This window comes from Camelina sativa, chromosome 17 (assembly GCF_030686135.1).
Source record: "Camelina sativa cultivar CO46 ecotype springtype chromosome 17, ASM3068613v1".
Classification (NCBI taxonomy): domain Eukaryota; kingdom Viridiplantae; phylum Streptophyta; class Magnoliopsida; order Brassicales; family Brassicaceae; genus Camelina; species Camelina sativa.
The window spans coordinates 10,344,084-10,361,203 of NC_141896.1; the positions used below are offsets into that span (position 1 = coordinate 10,344,084).

Sequence of the window (17,120 nt, forward strand, 5' to 3'; positions counted from 1 at the left end):
TCAAAAGTTACTGTAACATCCGCGAACCAATTTTTGTAAATTTGGTGTGGGTGTCGATCGACACCCTTGGTGGCATCGATCGACACCATGTTTTTCCGGTTTGGTCGGGTTTGATTTAATTGTCGATTGGTTCGGTTTGGTTCAATTAAAATCCCTAAATCGTGTGTAAAAGGGGAAAACGACCCTAGGTCGTGTTATTTTGTTGGTAGTCGCCACTTTTGAGAGAAAGAGAAAGAGAGAAAAGAGAGAAAACGTTTCTGTGACTTTCTGGGTTTGTTCTTGGGGTTTTTGGAGAGATCTGAGGCTGTAGGAGGGTTAGCTGTTGCTGGAAACGAAGGGGGAGCTTCTGGAGGTGTTGTTTTCCACGTTTCTCAATCCAATCTTCCTGTTCTTGAGGTGAGTGCGTGACCATGGTTGATCTAAGCATGAGATCTCTCTTGTTTGTGTGTTTTCTTTGCTGTTTGTGTTGTTTTGTTGCTTGGGTTCGTTGTTTTTGTGATTCCCAGTGATTTCTGAGGTAATTGGGTGAGTTTGAGACGGATTCGAGATGATTGGGAAGGAGAGTTCGATGTTCGGTTTCGCGCAGATCGTGTCTGCAGAGGAGACATCGATCGACACTAGGAAGCATCGGTCGACACCATTTGGAGTGGCATCGGTCGACACTGTTTAGCATTGGTCGACACCATTGTTTGTAGCATCGATCGACACCGTGAGGCATCGGTCGACACTGGTCTCAGTCGAGACTTGATTCCCTGGTTTGATGTATTGTTGTGTGTTGTTTGTTTTGCTTAAACTTGAGGGTCTCATATGCTTGTGTGTATAACCCAGTAGATAGGAGGACGGCCTCACTAAATATTTATGATAATACTTACGCATCTCAATTGTTGTTTGTGGTGTGCAGGTATGTGACGTGGAATCATGGCGATGAGGAGGAGGATGAACTAGGGTCTCGTTTGTGTGTTGTTGGTCTTTGTTATATTGTTTAGGATGGAACCTTGGATAGAGATATGTTAGGTTGCTGGATAGAATGGATAGAAGTGTTATTGTATTGGTTTTGTATTATTGATATGTTTCCGCTGTGCATGTAATTGGATGTTGGTTTATTATTGGTTGGTTACCGTGTGTGGGTTGGTTTGTTTAATTAAGTAGTATGGGATACTTAATTATATCTTGTATTTAATTATTAAAAAGAAAAAAAAAAGGGGTCGGGTTGTTTCATTTTGGTATCAGAGCCTTTACGGTTCTAGGATGGTTAAATGGATGGTTAGAGCGGTTAGGAATTTAATTGGGTGAATTATTTTCCTTTTTGCTTGATGCATGATGTTGTGTGATGGAATTGATTATGAGTAGTTAGTCAATTTGTTTGCGGTATGGAGTCCTAGTATCATCCTCTTCGAGCCTTCAATGAGATTCCACAGTAAGATGTGTACTCTATGTGCGGTTTTTGAATTGTGTGCTTAGCCTTCTGTTCTGGGTAGTGCAGATGGCTAGAGAGGGTGCTGTGGGTCGCGGTCGTGGTCGTGGGCGTGGTCGTGGTCGTGGTCGGGGACGAGGTCAGGTTCCTGAGGCCAGTGTGAGGAGGTGGCGGAGTCACAGGTTCATCCTAGTGTGTCTGGAGACCAGGCTGGTTTGGGTGACGGCAGGGCGGATGGGCCCGGTGTCGGTCACGGTGTTGCCCCGGGTGTGGGGGTTGCAGCGGGAGGTGCTCCAGGCAGGGAGGATGTCTTGATGGACTTGCTAGCTCAGGTTTTGCAGCGACTTCCAGCAGTTGTGCTGCCAGTGGTTGGTGGGCAGGATCCAGTAGTGCCGCCAGTGGTTGGTGGGCAGGGTCCACTAGTGCCGCCAGTGGGTGGTGGGCAGGGTCCAGTGGTGCAGCCTGTGGCGGGTTTGCAGGCAGGTGTGCAGCCGGGGGCCGAGGTAGTGGATGCACAGTATGTGCGGATGATGGAGCAGCTGCGGCATGTGGGAGCCGGGTATTTCTCAGGAAGTACCGATCCGAGTGTAGCGGATGAGTGGAAAGAGCGGATGGAGGATATTTTCCTTTCGCTTAGGTGTCCCGACCGGTACAGGGTGGATCTGGCAGTGTTTTACTTGTCAGGAGATGCTCGTGTGTGGTGGAGGTCGGTGACAGCACGGAGGGTGCAGCGGGGTATGTCTTGGGGAGATTTTGTGGGGGAGTTTAACTCCAAGTATTTCCTCAGGAAGCTCTTGATCGTATGGAGGCACGGTTCTTGGGTTTGACTCAGGGGGAGCGTACAGTGCGGGAACTGGATGCAGAGTTCAGTCGGCTTGTAGGGTATGCAGGACGGGCTTGGGAGCCAGAGTCGGCTCAGGTGCGGAGGTTCTTGCTGGCTTTGCGAGATGATTTGAGGACACGGTGCAGAGTGAGGAGCTATGCCACGAGGGCGGAGCTGGTTGAGGTTGCAGCTGGGATAGAGGATGACTTGAGGTCACAGTTAGTGGTGGTCAGTCCAGCGGTTCGTTCAGAGGAGACATTGGAGCAGAGCATTCCAAACAAGGATAGGCAGTTGGAGCGAAGGCGTAAAAGGAAGCGGGAAGAGACGATAGTGGCGAACCAAGGTGGCCAGAGAGGTTATGGGAGCGGGAGCATGGATCACGTGTCGGCAAGCGGGGCCAGGGGAGGTGATTCGCAGGAGTACCGTCGAGTGTGTTATCATTGCGGGGAGGAAGGGCATATCAGGCCTTTCTGTCCTAAGAGGAGGCAGATGATGGAGGTTGCAGCGCAGCCGAAGGGAGGACCGGGTGTCCATTCCGGCGCTTAGTTTTAGCTTATGTATTCTTTCTTTCATTATGTATTTTCATTTGGAGTTGTAAACGATTATTGCATTTGAGGTTCTAATAAAAGTTGGAGTTCTTTGGTTTTGGGATTTGTGAAAAATCACTGGAAAGGAAATAGCATGGGAGTCTATAAATGGAAAGTTTCCATAAATAGAAGATTGCTATAAATGGAAAGTTTCTAAAAATAGAAGTTTCCAGAAATGGAAAGTGTTGAGGTAGATCTAGTCGGGAGATACTCGTTGACATCGGACTTATTTGCTCAGGATAGTGTGAGCCCAACTCATGTGATACCGATAGCTCAATGGACTTTGTGGCCAGAGAGTGGGAGTGGTATGTTTGCTTCGGATGACGATCCGTGAGCGTGCTTTAGGGTGACGACCTTAGAGCAGGATTTTGAGACTCCCTGGATACCGTAGCTGTGAGCCGTGGCTCGGCAGTGAGCCGGTATGTCTCGAGAGTTGCGACCCGAGAGCGGGGGGAGTGGGCGTGTGAGACTCCCTGGATACCGTAGCTGTGAGCCGTGGCTCGGCAGTGAGCCGGTATATCTCGAGGGTTGCGACCCGAGAGCGGGGGGAGTGGGCGTGTGAGACTCCCTGGATACCGTAGCTGTAGGCTGTGGCCTGGCAGTGAGCCGGTATGACTCGAAGGTTGCGACCTGAGAGCGGGGGGAGTGTGTGTGTGAGTGACTTCCTGGATGCCGTAGCTTAAGGCGGTTGGCCTGATAGCGAGCCGGCATGATTCGTTGGTTGCGACCACGGACGGGGGAAGCACTGAGTTGTGAGCAAATAGTGTCTTTGATGTGAGTATATTGACTAGAGGGAGACCTCGTGGTTCAGTCGGAGGTGTGCGGGCTGTTGCAACAGTGCACGGGAAACCTTGGCTGACGGTATTTAGTCCGGTCGGGGACGTGCGGGCCGTGTTGACGGTGGCACGGAGGTCTTTGACAGTTGGACGGTTTTGCGGGATTCGAGGACGAATCCTTATTGGTGGGGGAGAATTGTAACATCCGCAAACCAATTTTTGTAAATTTGGTGTGGGTGTCGATCGACACCCTTGGTGGCATCGATCGACACCATGTTTTTCCGGTTTGGTCGGGTTTGATTTAATTGTCGATTGGTTCGGTTTGATTCAATTAAAATCCCTAAATCGTGTGTAAAAGGGGAAAACGACCCTAGGTCGTGTTATTTTGTTGGTAGTCGCCGCTTTTGAGAGAAAGAGAAAGAGAGAAAAGAGAGAAAACGTTTCTGTGACTTTCTGGGTTTGTTCTTGGGGTTTTTGGAGAGATCTGAGGCTGTAGGAGGGTTAGCTGTTGCTGGAAACGAAGGGGGAGCTTCTGGAGGTGTTGTTTTCCACGTTTCTCAATCCAATCTTCCTGTTCTTGAGGTGAGTGCGTGACCATGGTTGATCTAAGCATGAGATCTCTCTTGTTTGTGTGTTTTCTTTGCTGTTTGTGTTGTTTTGTTGCTTGGGTTCGTTGTTTTTGTGATTCTCAGTGATTTCTGAGGTAATTGGGTGAGTTTGAGACGGATTCGAGATGATTGGGAAGGAGAGTTCGATGTTCGGTTTCGCGCAGATCGTGTCTGCAGAGGAGGCATCGATCGACACTAGGAAGCATCGGTCGACACCATTTGGAGTGGCATCGGTCGACACTGTTTAGCATCGGTCGACACCATTGTTTGTAGCATCGATCGACACCGTGAGGCATCGGTCGACACTGGTCTCAGTCGAGACTTGATTCCCTGGTTTGATGTATTGTTGTGTGTTGTTTGTTTTGCTTAAACTTGAGGGTCTCATATGCTTGTGTGTATAACCCAGTAGATGGGAGGACGGCCTCACTAAGTATTTATGATAATACTTACGCATCTCAATTGTTGTTTGTGGTGTGCAGGTATGTGACGTGGAATCATGGCGATGAGGAGGAGGATGAACTAGGGTCTCGTTTGTGTGTTGTTGGTCTTTGTTATATTGTTTAGGATGGAACCTTGGATAGAGATATGTTAGGTTGCTGGATAGAATGGATAGAAGTGTTATTGTATTGGTTTTGTATTATTGATATGTTTCCGCTGTGCATGTAATTGGATGTTGGTTTATTATTGGTTGGTTACCGTGTGTGGGTTGGTTTGTTTAATTAAGTAGTATGGGATACTTAATTATATCTTGTATTTAATTATTAAAAAGAAAAAAAAAAGGGGTCGGGTTGTTTCAGTTACCTTCAGAGCCTCAACCTTTATGAGAGAATCAAATTTATTCTAGTGGTTGGCCGAGCGAAACCCAGACCCAAACAAAATTTGTTTTTAAAAAAAATTTAATTATATTTATTTAATTTGCATGTTTGAATTAATATTTTTGGCTTTAAAATATAAGTATATTTATTTAACAAAGCAATCGTAGAAATAAAAATTATTATTTAGATAATCTAAAATCAAATATTGTGAGTTAAAAAAATCTGTTTTTTCAACTATATTTTTGTTTTTAATTATATATATATATATATATATATTTGAAAAAATGCAAAAAACAAATTGTTTTTTTTCAACCAAACATTAAATTAAATTAAAAGATGACTCCAAAGTTGGTTGCCCAAACTGGAGGAGAAGAGTTTACAAACAAATTGTTATATTTTTTCCTTTGCAAATTTTGGACACTAATTAATGTTCAATATTTAGTTTACAGAATCTACTAAACTCCTAAACTGTATTTTCTAAATTTGCATTATTTGTTAAGAATAAAAGATATTTAAATACACAAAATCAGCTCAATTTAAAACTCTTTCGTAATAATTTATATTTTTATTGATTAAAATTGAAACTAATATTAGATTCCTATATATATTTTGCTTATCATGATTTATCTTCAGAAAAATAATTATGAGCTACTATTTTTTTCATAAACAATTGTAGCCATGAGTGAAAGGTATCTTTCCCTACGTATTTTGAAATTTATTAGTTTCAATAACTTGATTAGCTATCAAACACTATTCTAACTTGTTTGTATTATTGTTGACAATAAAGTCACACGAAAGACTATTCTTTTGTCGTTTCAATAACTTGTTTCACTATTCTTTTAGTTTAGTTTAGTTTGTGTTAACTGAATTTAATTAAGTCTAATACGTTATAGTTTGTTGATGTTAACTGGTTTATTTTGTTGGTGTTTTCAGGAACCCTGACCAATCCAAACACTTGGAGACAGCAAAGATGCCTATTTATGACCAATGGATAGATTTTGTGAACTTGAGAAGTGAAGAATACACAGAGAATAGTCGTATTCCTACAATGGTACTGCTCTTTCTTATTCGTTGTCTTTGTAGTTTAAATGTATTTATCTGCTGTGAATGCAATAACACAACCTGAATATCGAAACCATATTAGTTGTTTTGTGCTGCGTTATCTTAAATTTTTTTATTTCTCTGCTTTATTACAGAAATTTGGCACCGCCAAAGAGGATTGGTGCACAAGACAAAACGATAGGCACATTAACAGGAGGCCCATTCTAAACCCTATATATGACACGGACGCCAACGCGGGGTTGGTACTTTTGTTCGCTACAATTAGTGCTTTTCGAAACTCTATTCAATATCGAGTTCCAGCCCCAAACCCTGCTTGCCCATCTCTCAGGTCAGTTTCTCGCTCCTTATTTCACTCTTTCTTCGGAACGATTACGGCCTTGTTCCTCCTCTCTCTCTCTCCGGATGTTTATCTGATGTGTTTGGTTTTAGCTCTAGATTAAAAGTCCTTACTGCGATTTGCTTTCTCAAATTTAAAAATTTGATTTTTCGTTAGGTTTTGAATGATGAAGAAGGCTGCGGGGAAGCAGGCAACTGCTGAAACATCGGTGTTTTGGGACATCACTCTGTGTCCGGTTCCCCATGGCGTTGATCCTCTTTACGTCCGTCCGTGTATTAAACGGTTTTTGGAGAAACATGGCTACTCTGGTCCTCTCACCATGAATGCTTTTGGCGTACTAACAGACGTCCCTAATGACATCCTTAGAGGAGTCTATTCCAGTGGAATCTCTCTTACTAACGTCCCCTACGGTATGTTCTCATCCTCCTTGTACCTCCTTTCCTTCGCTGCAGTATATAAATTAATATATATCCTCTCAAATTCATGATTTCTTTTGAAACAGGTTCAGGTTATGAAGACACTATGGATGTTATTTTTGCATTTTTCGAAAAAAATCGAGCTCCAGCTAATATCATGGTCATATCCGATCCAAAAATCTTTCGTGGTATTCCTTCTGAATACTTGCATGCGATGGGATGCCACCTTGTTCAACCGCGTCCCTATGATTCTCTTGAAAGCCTTATTCAGGAAGGTTTGTGTATGCTTCTCCTCTCCCACAGTGTCGTCCAACTAACCAGCAAATCTGTTGCTGAACTGGCTACTTTTTTTTTTTTTTTTTTTTTTTTCCAGTTCCTTTGGAGGATACTGAGTTACAAACAGATGTATCTGCCTGCTTGGATTGCATATTATGCTGCTCTCCTCCTGTCCATGACATTGAGGATTTCATCAGGCATCTCTCTGGTGAAGGGCATAAAAAACACAGGGTAATCAAGCATCCTAGCCAAATCTACTTTGTCACGTCTTTTTTTGTATCTTGATTATCCAAAGTAGTTTCTAGTTTTGACCCCATGTAAATTGTTTTGTTTTTTCAAGCAGATGTCACACTTATGGCCTAACAATAATGCTGTTCCGCGTCTACCTATGGCTCCCCTAGAGAAAGGTCCTCTCATGGTGAGGACACAACCAAAGTCATGTTTTAATATTTGATAACGTTTAGATTTCTAAAACTTGTTTTTTTTTTATCTGCTTGAAAACCTCTTATCACAAGTTTCCCTTTCTCCCTTCTGATTTTGTTTGTCGTTTTTTCTCACCGCGTGTGCATTTTGTTTTCAATCAGACGTGGGATTGGTTGCCTTCACCAAGTGATTACTCTGTGCCAAACCAAAAGGCCGTAACATTGGTCTTTTGGGACATCAATAAGTGTCCGGTTCCCCCTTTTTGTGGTGCTCGTCTGGTTGGTCCGTGCATTAAACAATTTTTGGTGAAGAAAGGCTACTTGGGTCCTCACATCATCATTGCCTTTGGCTTATTAGCAGAGGTCAATATTGACTTCTTGAGGGGGGTCTACTCCAGTGGAATCCTTCTTACCAACGTCCCCTACGGTATCTTCTCTCATCCTTGTGCCTTCCTACACTAATGGATATTTCCCTTGATGAATCGAGAGAGTCTAAAGTCTTTACTTTCTGAAACAGGTTCCTCAGACATTGAGCGTCTCATTATGGAGTTTAGGCATAGTTATCCATCTCCAGCTAATATAATGGTCATATCCGTTACAGAAATCTTCCCGTCTATTATCAAGTACCTAGAGTTGTCTAATTACAACCTTCTTCAGCCGTTTCCATGTGATTCTCTTGAAATCTTTTGTCCGGCAGGTGTGTCTGTCCTTCTCACATACATTTTGTTGAGATGAGCAACTGTGTTTCTGTGTTCTGTTACTGAGCTAGCTACATTTTTTTTTTTTCCACAGATTCAGTGGCACTTGAGGAGGATGAGTGCCGTGAAACTGCCTACTGGTTTTGCTCAGTATGCTACCCTAGTCTTGCTTACAAAGGCTATGATAATTTTATCACACATCTCTATAGTGGACATCATCAACAGAAGGTAATCAATAATCCTAACCAAACTGGGCGAGCTTATTGTGTAGTTCCCCCTTTCTCACTTCTAGTTTGTTTAACTGAATTCTGACCCCATGTTGTCTTTTTTCCCCCTGGATGTGCATTTTGGGTATCAAGCAGGTGTTGGACCTGTTGCCTAGGAATGTTGGGCATCCACCACCAGGTGAGTTTCATGAGAGAAACCAGGAGGCTGTAACGGCTGTCTTTTGGGACATCAATAGGTGTCCGGTTCCCCGTGGACTTGATATTTCTCTTGCGGGTCCGACTATTAAACGGTTTTTGGAGAATAAAGGCTACTTTGGTCCTCTAACCATCACTGCCGTTGGCGTACTAGCAGACATTCCTCTCGATATCCTGAGAGGAGTCTATTCCAGTGGAATCTCTCTGGATAACAACACCTACGGATGCTCAGAAACTGAAACAGTTTCCTCAAGCATTGAGAACAGTGTGTTTGAATATACAGATGGGAATCCACCTTCAGCTAATATAATGGTCATATGCGATCCCGAAACCTTCACTTCTATTTCTGAGGACCAACAAGTGACAGGGGAATACAACCTTCTTCCATATTTTTCTTTTCAAAGCCTTCTTCCGAAAGGTGTGTGTTTGTCCTATCTCACAGTGTTGTTGAAATAACCAGAAAATCTGTTGCTGAACTGTCTAGCTTTTTTCTGTTTTTTGTTTTTTGAAGTTTCAGGGGCTCTTGAGGGGGTTAAGTGCACTGAAAAGGGTGAATCTGCCTGTGTTTGCTCGGTATGCTGCCCTGGTCTTGTTGAGAAAGACTTTGAAAAATTCTCCACGCATCTCTCTAGTAGGGAACATAAATGGAAGGTATCTAATAATCCTACTAGCCATAGATATTGTCATCCACCAGTAGTTTCCCTTCCTCAGATTTTGACCCCCTTGTTTTTCAAGCAGATGTCGAAGTGTAATAAGGGTCGGTCTTCTAGTCCGGACCGGAGTATGCTTCCAACCATGGTGGCGAATCATCTAAAGGCAAGCTTTTAATATGTGATAACGTTGTGATTTCAAATCTCTAGAAATCTGGGGTTTTCATAATGAAAACTAAAAGATTGTAGGTAAAGTGCAAGAGACGGGGGACGTGAACAAGAAGAAGATGAAGTATAAGAAGAATCCAAAGGCAAGTTTTTTGATATCTGATATATAACGTTGTGATTAATAATCTCTAGAAACCATTGTAGGGTTTTCTTAATGAAAACTTTTAAAACATTGTAGGGAAATTGCAAGAGACGGAGGACGTGAATAAGAACAGAAACAGAGGAAGAAGAGTAAGAAGAAGGAGGCCCTTGGTGTTGTTCTTGGCCGGGAAGCGGGAACCTCCGGAAATTAAACACAGCGGCATGTCCTTGCTAGTTGCTACGCCATGAGAATAATAACCCTAATCGTTCCGATCTAATGCATTCGTGTGAATTTATTTAAAATTCCGTAGATTTCACGGAAAGTCTTCAATGGTTGAAAATGAAATAGTGTTATAGCCACTTAGGATATATCCCAATTTCTTTCCTATACATATATTCACAGTTTTGCACAATTGCACTATATGAAAAAGACGTATACATTTTCATTTTTTTATTTCAGTATCCAGAGACGTATATGAAAAATACATTATGTAAGATTGGGCCATTATTGGGCCTAATAATCGTTCTGCTTTAAACGGACCTGATCTGGCCTTTTAGACTCCGCCGGTTTCAGAACGCTGCCGTGAATCGCCGCCGCATCAGGAAAAAAGGAAGTTACAAAATCCGACGATATTAAAAACAAAAACATGAGACTGTCTCTTCCCATCAACACTCTCATAAATCTCCCAAAACCTCGATTTCTAATTTCCCCTTCTTCTCGTTACCTTAACCCTAATCGTTCCCCGACCTTAGCGTTTCGTGCTTCATCGCTTCGTCGTGCTCCCGTAGTCTCGCCTCGTCTGTGTTGTTGTTGTTACTGGTTCTCGACGGAGGCGATGATGACGAATGTTGGAGAGCAATCGATTCCTTCTTCAGTCGAATTGAAGGAGAATATTGAGCTCACTGAGAAAGAGCGTAAAATATTCGATCGGCTTCTTAGTACTCTCCGTTATTGTAACCTCGACACACAGCTCCGCGTCGCCGGTGGTTGGGTCCGTGATAAGGTACTCTTCGTCACTTGGTTTGATTCGATTTAATTGGCTGCGTTTCATGTTTATTTGCGATTTGAAGTTTCTGGAATGTAATTGTATTGAGTAGTTTGGTTGCACTATGAGGATTTGCGATTACATACTAAACATGCTTTTATCTTTGTTATCAGCTTCTAGGGAAAGAGAGTGATGATATTGACATAGCTATTGATAACATGTCCGGAAGTGAGTTTCTTGATAAGTTCAAGGAGTATTTATCTTCTAGAGATGAAGAAGTGCAGGGCGACACTGTTATTGAAAGGTTTTGAAACTCTTTCTTCTAGGCTTTGTGACTCCCGTTGCTGATTTCTGATTTTTGAAGTCTAATACGTTATAGTATGTTGATGTTGACTGGGTTATTTTGTTGGTGTTTTCAGGAACCCTGACCAATCCAAACACTTGGAGACAGCGAAGATGCGTATTTATGACCAATGGATTGATTTTGTGAACTTGAGAAGTGAGGAATACACAGAGAATAGTCGTATTCCTACAATGGTACTGCTCTTTCTTATTCATTTGTCTTTGTAGTTTAAATGTATTTTATCTGCTGTGAATGCAATAACACAACCTATCCTGAATATCGAAACCGTATTAGTTGTTTGGGGTTGCAATGGAAAGGACATAAGGGCTTATGCTGCTTATCTTAAAGGTTTTTATTTGTCTGTTTTATTACAGAAATTTGGCACTGCGAAAGAGGATGCTTATCGTAGAGATTTAACCATAAATAGGTACACTCATCTTCCCCTTATACCAGAGAATTAGTGTAACTATGTTCTCTTTATGCTTGAATGTAAATTGGGACATTTTTATGATTTCTTAAATTTGACAGTTTATTCTACAACCTCAACTCTGGCTTAGTAGAAGACCTTACTGAAAGAGGTTAGTACATCCTTGTGTTACCATCATTCATTCCCTTTGATGTTCATAACTATAGTTTACAAGGGATTACAGGCATCGATGACCTCAAGTCTGGAAAAATTGTTACACCCTTGCCTGCAAAAGCTACGTTTCTGGATGATCCTTTGCGAGTTCTCCGGGCTATTCGCTTTGGTAATTGTGTTTTCTTTTCTTGTTTTTTTTCTTTCATTATATGTCATTACATTGCCTATCCCAGATCCTCCATTTTGAGCTCTGTGGTCGTCGTTTTGTCAGTCCTTCCTAATATATTGCCATAACAGGTGCAAGATTTGGTTTTACTCTGGATGAAGAATTAAAAGAAGCTGCTTCTTGTGAGGAAGTAAGGGTAGCTCTTGGAGAGAAAATTAGCAGAGAGCGGATTGGGAATGAAGTATGTATTTGTACTTCCTGCTTGCTGGATTTATAGCTAATTTCTCTGGCGACCTCCATTTTTGGGGTTTATCGTTACACAACTTGATACTTTGGTGCAGATTGATTTGATGATATCTGGGAATGGGCCAGTTTCAGCGGTTACCTATCTCTCTGAGCTGAAACTATTTAGGCTCGTGTTTGCCCTTCCCTCTTCAGCTGATCCTTCACCATCAGAGAATTGTGGCAGGTTCTATCTCAAAACTCGATAACTTTGCAAATCTGGTCCTGTGACACTGCTATTCATATTTTTTTAAACTCACTCACTTGTTTTCTATTTTAGCCTCTCCCAAGCCTACTTGGAAGCTATGTGGAGACTGCTTCAAACACCTGGGCTAGGAAACTTCAGTGTGAGTCATTATTGTGGCACATTTGCTTTTTGTTTAACTGCTAAAGATTAAGTTCCCCTATCTTTTTATATTCAATTAGATTTTGATTGGTGTCTTATCATTTTGTTTTAGGGTGAGCAAAGACGGCTTGCTCTGTATGCTGCTATGTTTCTCCCCTTTAGGAAAACCGTTTACAAAGACAACAAGGGCAAATCGGTACGCACTCCCTTATTTATTTTGTCATCTTTTCTTAGGTTAAATTAAATCTGAGTTTTGTTGTATAACCGAACAAACGTTGAGCCCTTTTTTCAGATTCCTGTTGTCAACCACATCTTCAAATTCTCCATGAAGCGCAAGACCAGTGACGCTGAAACCGTGAGTTCTGATTATTAATGTTCAATATCTTAGGCCTTAATTGCAGTAACTAACTAACTATAGGGTACTTGTTGTTTTCTCTGGCAATAACGTAAAAACTAATTAACATTGTACAATCAGAGCCTTCATCTGTGACATTAGATTATGGGTGTGATATTCAATAGTAGTTTATCTCGTTTTACCATACCTTTTTAAGTTTGACTGCTAGACAAATTATTAGATTCATTTTAATCATGATAATGAATTCCATCTTCTCTAGGTTATGAATATACATCAGACCGCGGAGAGATTCCGACCGTTGGTTTGTCCCCTTGAAGCGAAGAACGACGTAGGACTGGAGAAGCTTGATTGGGCCACTGTTATTCTTGAGCATTGGAAGACCATCTCCCACAATGATGCAGAAGTCCCAGCAACTTCGAAAATAAGAGTACTCACAGGTTCTCCTCTATAGCCTTAGTAATATTGCTCTCATTGATAATTTTTTAAAGACGAGTATAATGAACATATTATATCTGCATAATGAACATATGTACCTGACCATATGTACTGTATGTAACTAAAATGTTCTGTTTTATAACTATTTCAGGGTTTTTACTTAGGGATATTAAAGACTTCTGGCGTGTTGCTCTCTTAACTTCTTTGTTGTTGTCTGCTACGGTTGACGATCAAGAAATCGGGCACCTGAACTTCCAACTGGAAAAGATGCGAGAAACTTATCTAACAGTTGAGGCAACCATCCATGAACTGGGTAAGCTTTGGAATGTTTGATAAATGGTAGCATATAAGTTAGATATTCCTAAGAGGAGATAGAAGAAGTTAGGTTGTGACTGGGTTATCAAGGCTCCCCATGCTTTTGTGATTACCAGACTCACACTAGTAGAACTAAGAACATGAGAAGTTGATTTTATAATTCCTGTTTTTGGGTAATCTTTCTGACTTTGAAAAGCGATGCACAACTAGGGTTGAAGAGAAAATCATCTTTAGGAAGCTTCATTATTTTATTATTAGAACTGCATCTGTCAATGTGCCAACCAATCCATATACGTAACAGTGTGTTTTTATTAACATAACAGGTCTTGATAACATTTGGGATGTAAAGCCTCTGGTGAATGGCAGGGAGATCATGCAAATTGCAGAGCTGAAGGGAGGATCTCTCATCCGTGAATGGGTAAGGCTTCCTCTCTCTTTTCATTGATTCCCCAATTCTCAATCTCTCAGAATTCAGAACTTTTTCTCGTCCTAGATCTCTGTCACGGAACCTTAAAAGGAAAAATGCTTTCTCCATATATGCTAAAGTTTTGCTCAGTAGAAACCGAACTTGTAGATCTAGTCGCTTGACTCTTGTATGCCTCTGTTAGCTGTGACTAATTCTGCAAAACCATGCAAAACCTTCCTGAAATATCTATTATATTCTGCTTTCCAAATGTGGCTTTATGAAACTGTTAGTCGTAATGCTAGGCAAACTCAGGCCTTAAACTAGCGTTAAACTAGATCCGGAAGATATGATATCAAAGTAACCTCTAATTAGTGAATCATTGATCGTGTCTTGCTTATCTCTCTTAACTAATGTCAATTGCTCTATTTTACAGCAACAGAAACTGCTCACATGGCAGCTAGCTAACCCCAACGGCACCTCAGAGGAATGCAAGGATTGGATGAGAGAAGTCAAAGCTAAACGACAGAGGACAGAGTGAACTCAGACTTGCTAAAACCCGCTAACATTGTAGATTAGACAAAACTCAGTTCTGAAATTTTGGCAACTTCTTTATGAAAAAAAATTTCTTACCTAATGTCAAGCAAAAAAAAGATGAAAGAATGAAAACAAACATGAATAAAGATGTATACATATCAAATCATGGTATTTTCGAAATCAAAAAGCAGAAGAATCCTACATGAACCAAAGCGGACGGGACCACACCTAGAGATTCAGATTCTTCTATGGTGTCTGTTGAAAGCTCAGTCAGGAAGCGAGTGTGTAGAGGCGAAAGGAGAGAATGTTTTTGCTGTATAATTGCAAAGCAGATGATTTGTCGAACTAGCTAATCCAGGAGGTGCATTGCTTGGGAATGGACGGTAAGGTGACCTGTCGATAGCGTTGAGAGATGACATGGTCGAATAACCAAGTGAATGGAAAGACTTCATACAGATGTATGATCTCTGTGATGATGACAGCAATGGTGAGGCTTGTCGCCTGAAATTCTCGGTGGTACGGCTGATATTTATTGGGGAAGACTGGTTGTGGTGAGAGGACAACCTGACATATTGTTGAATGTTGGACGAGCGCACATGCGCTGGAGAGAAAGAAACTGAGGACACCAAAGGAGGAGGTTCTATACAAACTACAGATGATGTTGCAGTTGAAGAGCTGAGAAACGGTGTTCTCTCTGAAGCTGGTGGCTCATATACGCTCCTTTTCGCATCCCGTTTACACACTGGACAAAACGTTCTCCATGATATAAGCCACGAATCTACGCAAGCGGCATGAAACTCTGAAAGGACAACAAAAGAATCATAGAATCAGAAGTTTTGTTGTTAAAATGAGATAGGGGTTAAATCTCATATATACTCAACTGTGTCCGCAAGGTAAGACCCTGAGCTTGTCCCCAACATTGTAGTCTTCAAGGCAGATAGCGCAAGAGGAACCAGTCGTGGTATCTTCTTTCGCACAAGTACTGAATGTAACACTTGGCATTGCTTTCACCTTTCTACTGCTCATCCCATTAAACTGAGATATAGAGTTGCTATGTGTTGTGCAACATCTATAGACGAAGACACAAGCAACCACAACACCAAACGTAGCCAGCGACAAGATCAATGCTATGGTAGCGTACAACGACCATACCGAGTCCTCTGAATCAGGAACCAACCTGACTTCCGTTTCCGCCAAACCAGCGTACTTCTTGAGAGTTTCTCCGGCTTCTTTCATCACAAAAACCGCTTGAATATATATACCGTCCGAGTCCCCCGCCACTAAGAAAAGAAAAGAATCCCAAAATCAAGATTTATAGCATCAGTTCAAGATTATAGAGACTTGTATAGCATAGAGATGGAGGGGCATTAGTTTACTTGGTAATAAGAAGTTGCGGTCCATATTGTCATATACAATGGCAGCCTTAAACCCGCTTCTCTGCGCGTTTCTGACTTTGTACTCAAAAGTGCAGCCTCCTCTTATGATCAACACAAAAGCAGAAGTACCATTAGGACTCTTCTCCGGTTTATTCCTCAAGTTTCGGCAAGCGTTGAGAGGCTCAGCCACGTAAACCACTCCGGTTTCCTCCGTATTCACTAATGGAGCTGAAACATGAAACTTTCATCAGAATCATCAGCAGTTGAACTAGTATTACCCTACTCAATTAAAAACATATACAAAGAAATTCAAAATCACTCTGTTTTCAATAATCAAACCCTTGTGTCTGAAGCAAAGTAATGGAAACGGACAAGAACTGCGTAACTGCAAGAAAATATAAACGAAGGATCGAGAGAGAAACTCACAGAAGCTAGCTTCCATGTCGACAAAAGAGCGAGTGATGTTGGGATCCATCAAAATGACTTGGCCGGCTTCTACACGTGAAACAATGAAAAGGTGTAATATTAGGAGTAGCAGAGCAACAAGATTCATCGTCTCTATGTTCACAAATCCAAACAATAACAACTTCGATTTGAGGGGTTGATAGGATTAAATATATACTTTGGTGATTAAATACAATCATAATCTTATGTTCGTCAATCAATATTCAAAATTTCAGTGAAATCATATGTTATCCAATGATTTTTAGATTAAAACTCAAATTTGGCAATGCATTAATGATTTTGATACACATGTTGATTGTGAGAAAACTTTCAAGATTTTTATAGTAAAGATATGTGAAAAAGACAAGTTTGAATAAGTATATATTATTTGTTGACAGTCAAAATAGGTATACTTTTTTTTTTACATTTTAATATTTTTATTTAATTTTAAGGTATTTTATAATTAAAATCTATACAGATTTGTGGATGGTCTAAAATATATAATCTAAACCACCTTCATTTATATCGAAATATAAATAAAGACTATAATTATTTATATATTAGTAACATCCATTATTTTCAACTTCGATTCTCAGATTTATATATTCACGGTTATTTTATAATTAAAATCTATACAGATTTATGAATGGTTTAAATATATTTAAACCACCTTCATTTATATCAAAATATAACAATACTATAATTTTATATATATATATATATATATATATATCATTAACATCCATTATTCTCAACTTCGATTCTCAGATTTTATATTCACGATTATAAGAATCCGAATTTAGAATAATGGTTGATACCAATACTGATATATATAAAATGGGGGTACAAAAAAATACATTAAATTTTCAAAATTAGAATTGACATAATTATGGTTAATGATTTGTGAATGATTTTGGTATTGACACATTTGTTATGG

The 17,120-nt window shown here is 40.7% G+C and overlaps 3 protein-coding genes across 4 annotated transcripts; 2 read left to right on the forward strand and 1 right to left on the reverse strand.

Annotated features, from left to right (window-relative positions):
* The first annotated feature begins 6,317 nt into the window (after positions 1–6,317).
* On the forward strand, positions 6,318–10,061 carry LOC147923466 (uncharacterized). 2 transcript variants are annotated; one of them, XM_087493884.1, is made up of 13 exons: positions 6,318–6,413; positions 6,579–6,832; positions 6,925–7,113; positions 7,212–7,345; positions 7,458–7,532; positions 7,699–7,963; positions 8,054–8,233; positions 8,329–8,462; positions 8,597–9,074; positions 9,168–9,307; positions 9,395–9,472; positions 9,556–9,617; positions 9,713–10,061. In XM_087493884.1, exons 2-12 carry the CDS (start codon positions 6,586–6,588, stop codon positions 9,580–9,582), a joined length of 1,947 nt encoding a protein of 648 aa, XP_087350010.1. In that variant the 5' UTR covers positions 6,318–6,413; positions 6,579–6,585; the 3' UTR covers positions 9,583–9,617; positions 9,713–10,061. The 2 variants fall into 2 exon arrangements, with proteins under 2 accessions (XP_087350010.1, XP_087350011.1); XM_087493885.1 differs by having other exon boundaries at positions 6,412–6,832.
* Positions 10,062–10,152: 91 nt separating this feature from the next.
* LOC104756613 (tRNA nucleotidyltransferase cca2) lies at positions 10,153–14,526 on the forward strand. The gene is made up of 15 exons (XM_010479224.2): positions 10,153–10,619; positions 10,775–10,905; positions 11,021–11,138; positions 11,319–11,371; positions 11,473–11,522; positions 11,595–11,693; positions 11,822–11,931; positions 12,032–12,159; positions 12,253–12,319; positions 12,431–12,514; positions 12,611–12,673; positions 12,933–13,110; positions 13,260–13,421; positions 13,747–13,841; positions 14,263–14,526. The coding sequence occupies exons 1-15, from the start codon at positions 10,263–10,265 to the stop codon at positions 14,365–14,367; spliced, it is 1,800 nt and encodes a 599-aa protein (XP_010477526.1). The 5' UTR covers positions 10,153–10,262; the 3' UTR covers positions 14,368–14,526.
* On the reverse strand, positions 14,376–16,539 carry LOC104756614 (receptor homology region, transmembrane domain- and RING domain-containing protein 3-like). The gene is made up of 4 exons (XM_010479225.2): positions 16,166–16,539; positions 15,740–15,967; positions 15,245–15,643; positions 14,376–15,162 (listed from the first exon to the last, which is right to left on the reverse strand). The coding sequence occupies exons 1-4, from the start codon at positions 16,290–16,292 to the stop codon at positions 14,630–14,632; spliced, it is 1,287 nt and encodes a 428-aa protein (XP_010477527.1). The 5' UTR covers positions 16,293–16,539; the 3' UTR covers positions 14,376–14,629.
* Positions 16,540–17,120: the final 581 nt, after the last annotated feature.

Coding starts and splice junctions, on each gene's coding strand:
- LOC104756613 (XM_010479224.2), top strand. CDS start 10,263: ATGAGACTGTCTCTTCCCATCAACACTCTCATAAATCTCCCAAAACCT. Junction 13,111..13,259: donor GAAAATAAGAGTACTCACAG/GTTCTCCTCTAT, acceptor TAACTATTTCAG/GGTTTTTACTTAGGGATATT. Junction 13,842..14,262: donor GATCTCTCATCCGTGAATGG/GTAAGGCTTCCT, acceptor TCTATTTTACAG/CAACAGAAACTGCTCACATG.
- LOC147923466 (XM_087493884.1), top strand. CDS start 6,586: ATGATGAAGAAGGCTGCGGGGAAGCAGGCAACTGCTGAAACATCGGTG. Junction 6,833..6,924: donor TCTTACTAACGTCCCCTACG/GTATGTTCTCAT, acceptor CTTTTGAAACAG/GTTCAGGTTATGAAGACACT. Junction 9,473..9,555: donor TGGTGGCGAATCATCTAAAG/GCAAGCTTTTAA, acceptor AAAAGATTGTAG/GTAAAGTGCAAGAGACGGGG.
- LOC104756614 (XM_010479225.2), bottom strand. CDS start 16,292: ATGAATCTTGTTGCTCTGCTACTCCTAATATTACACCTTTTCATTGTT. Junction 15,968..16,165: donor CGACATGGAAGCTAGCTTCT/GTGAGTTTCTCT, acceptor TTCATGTTTCAG/CTCCATTAGTGAATACGGAG. Junction 15,644..15,739: donor CCGCAACTTCTTATTACCAA/GTAAACTAATGC, acceptor TTCTTTTCTTAG/TGGCGGGGGACTCGGACGGT.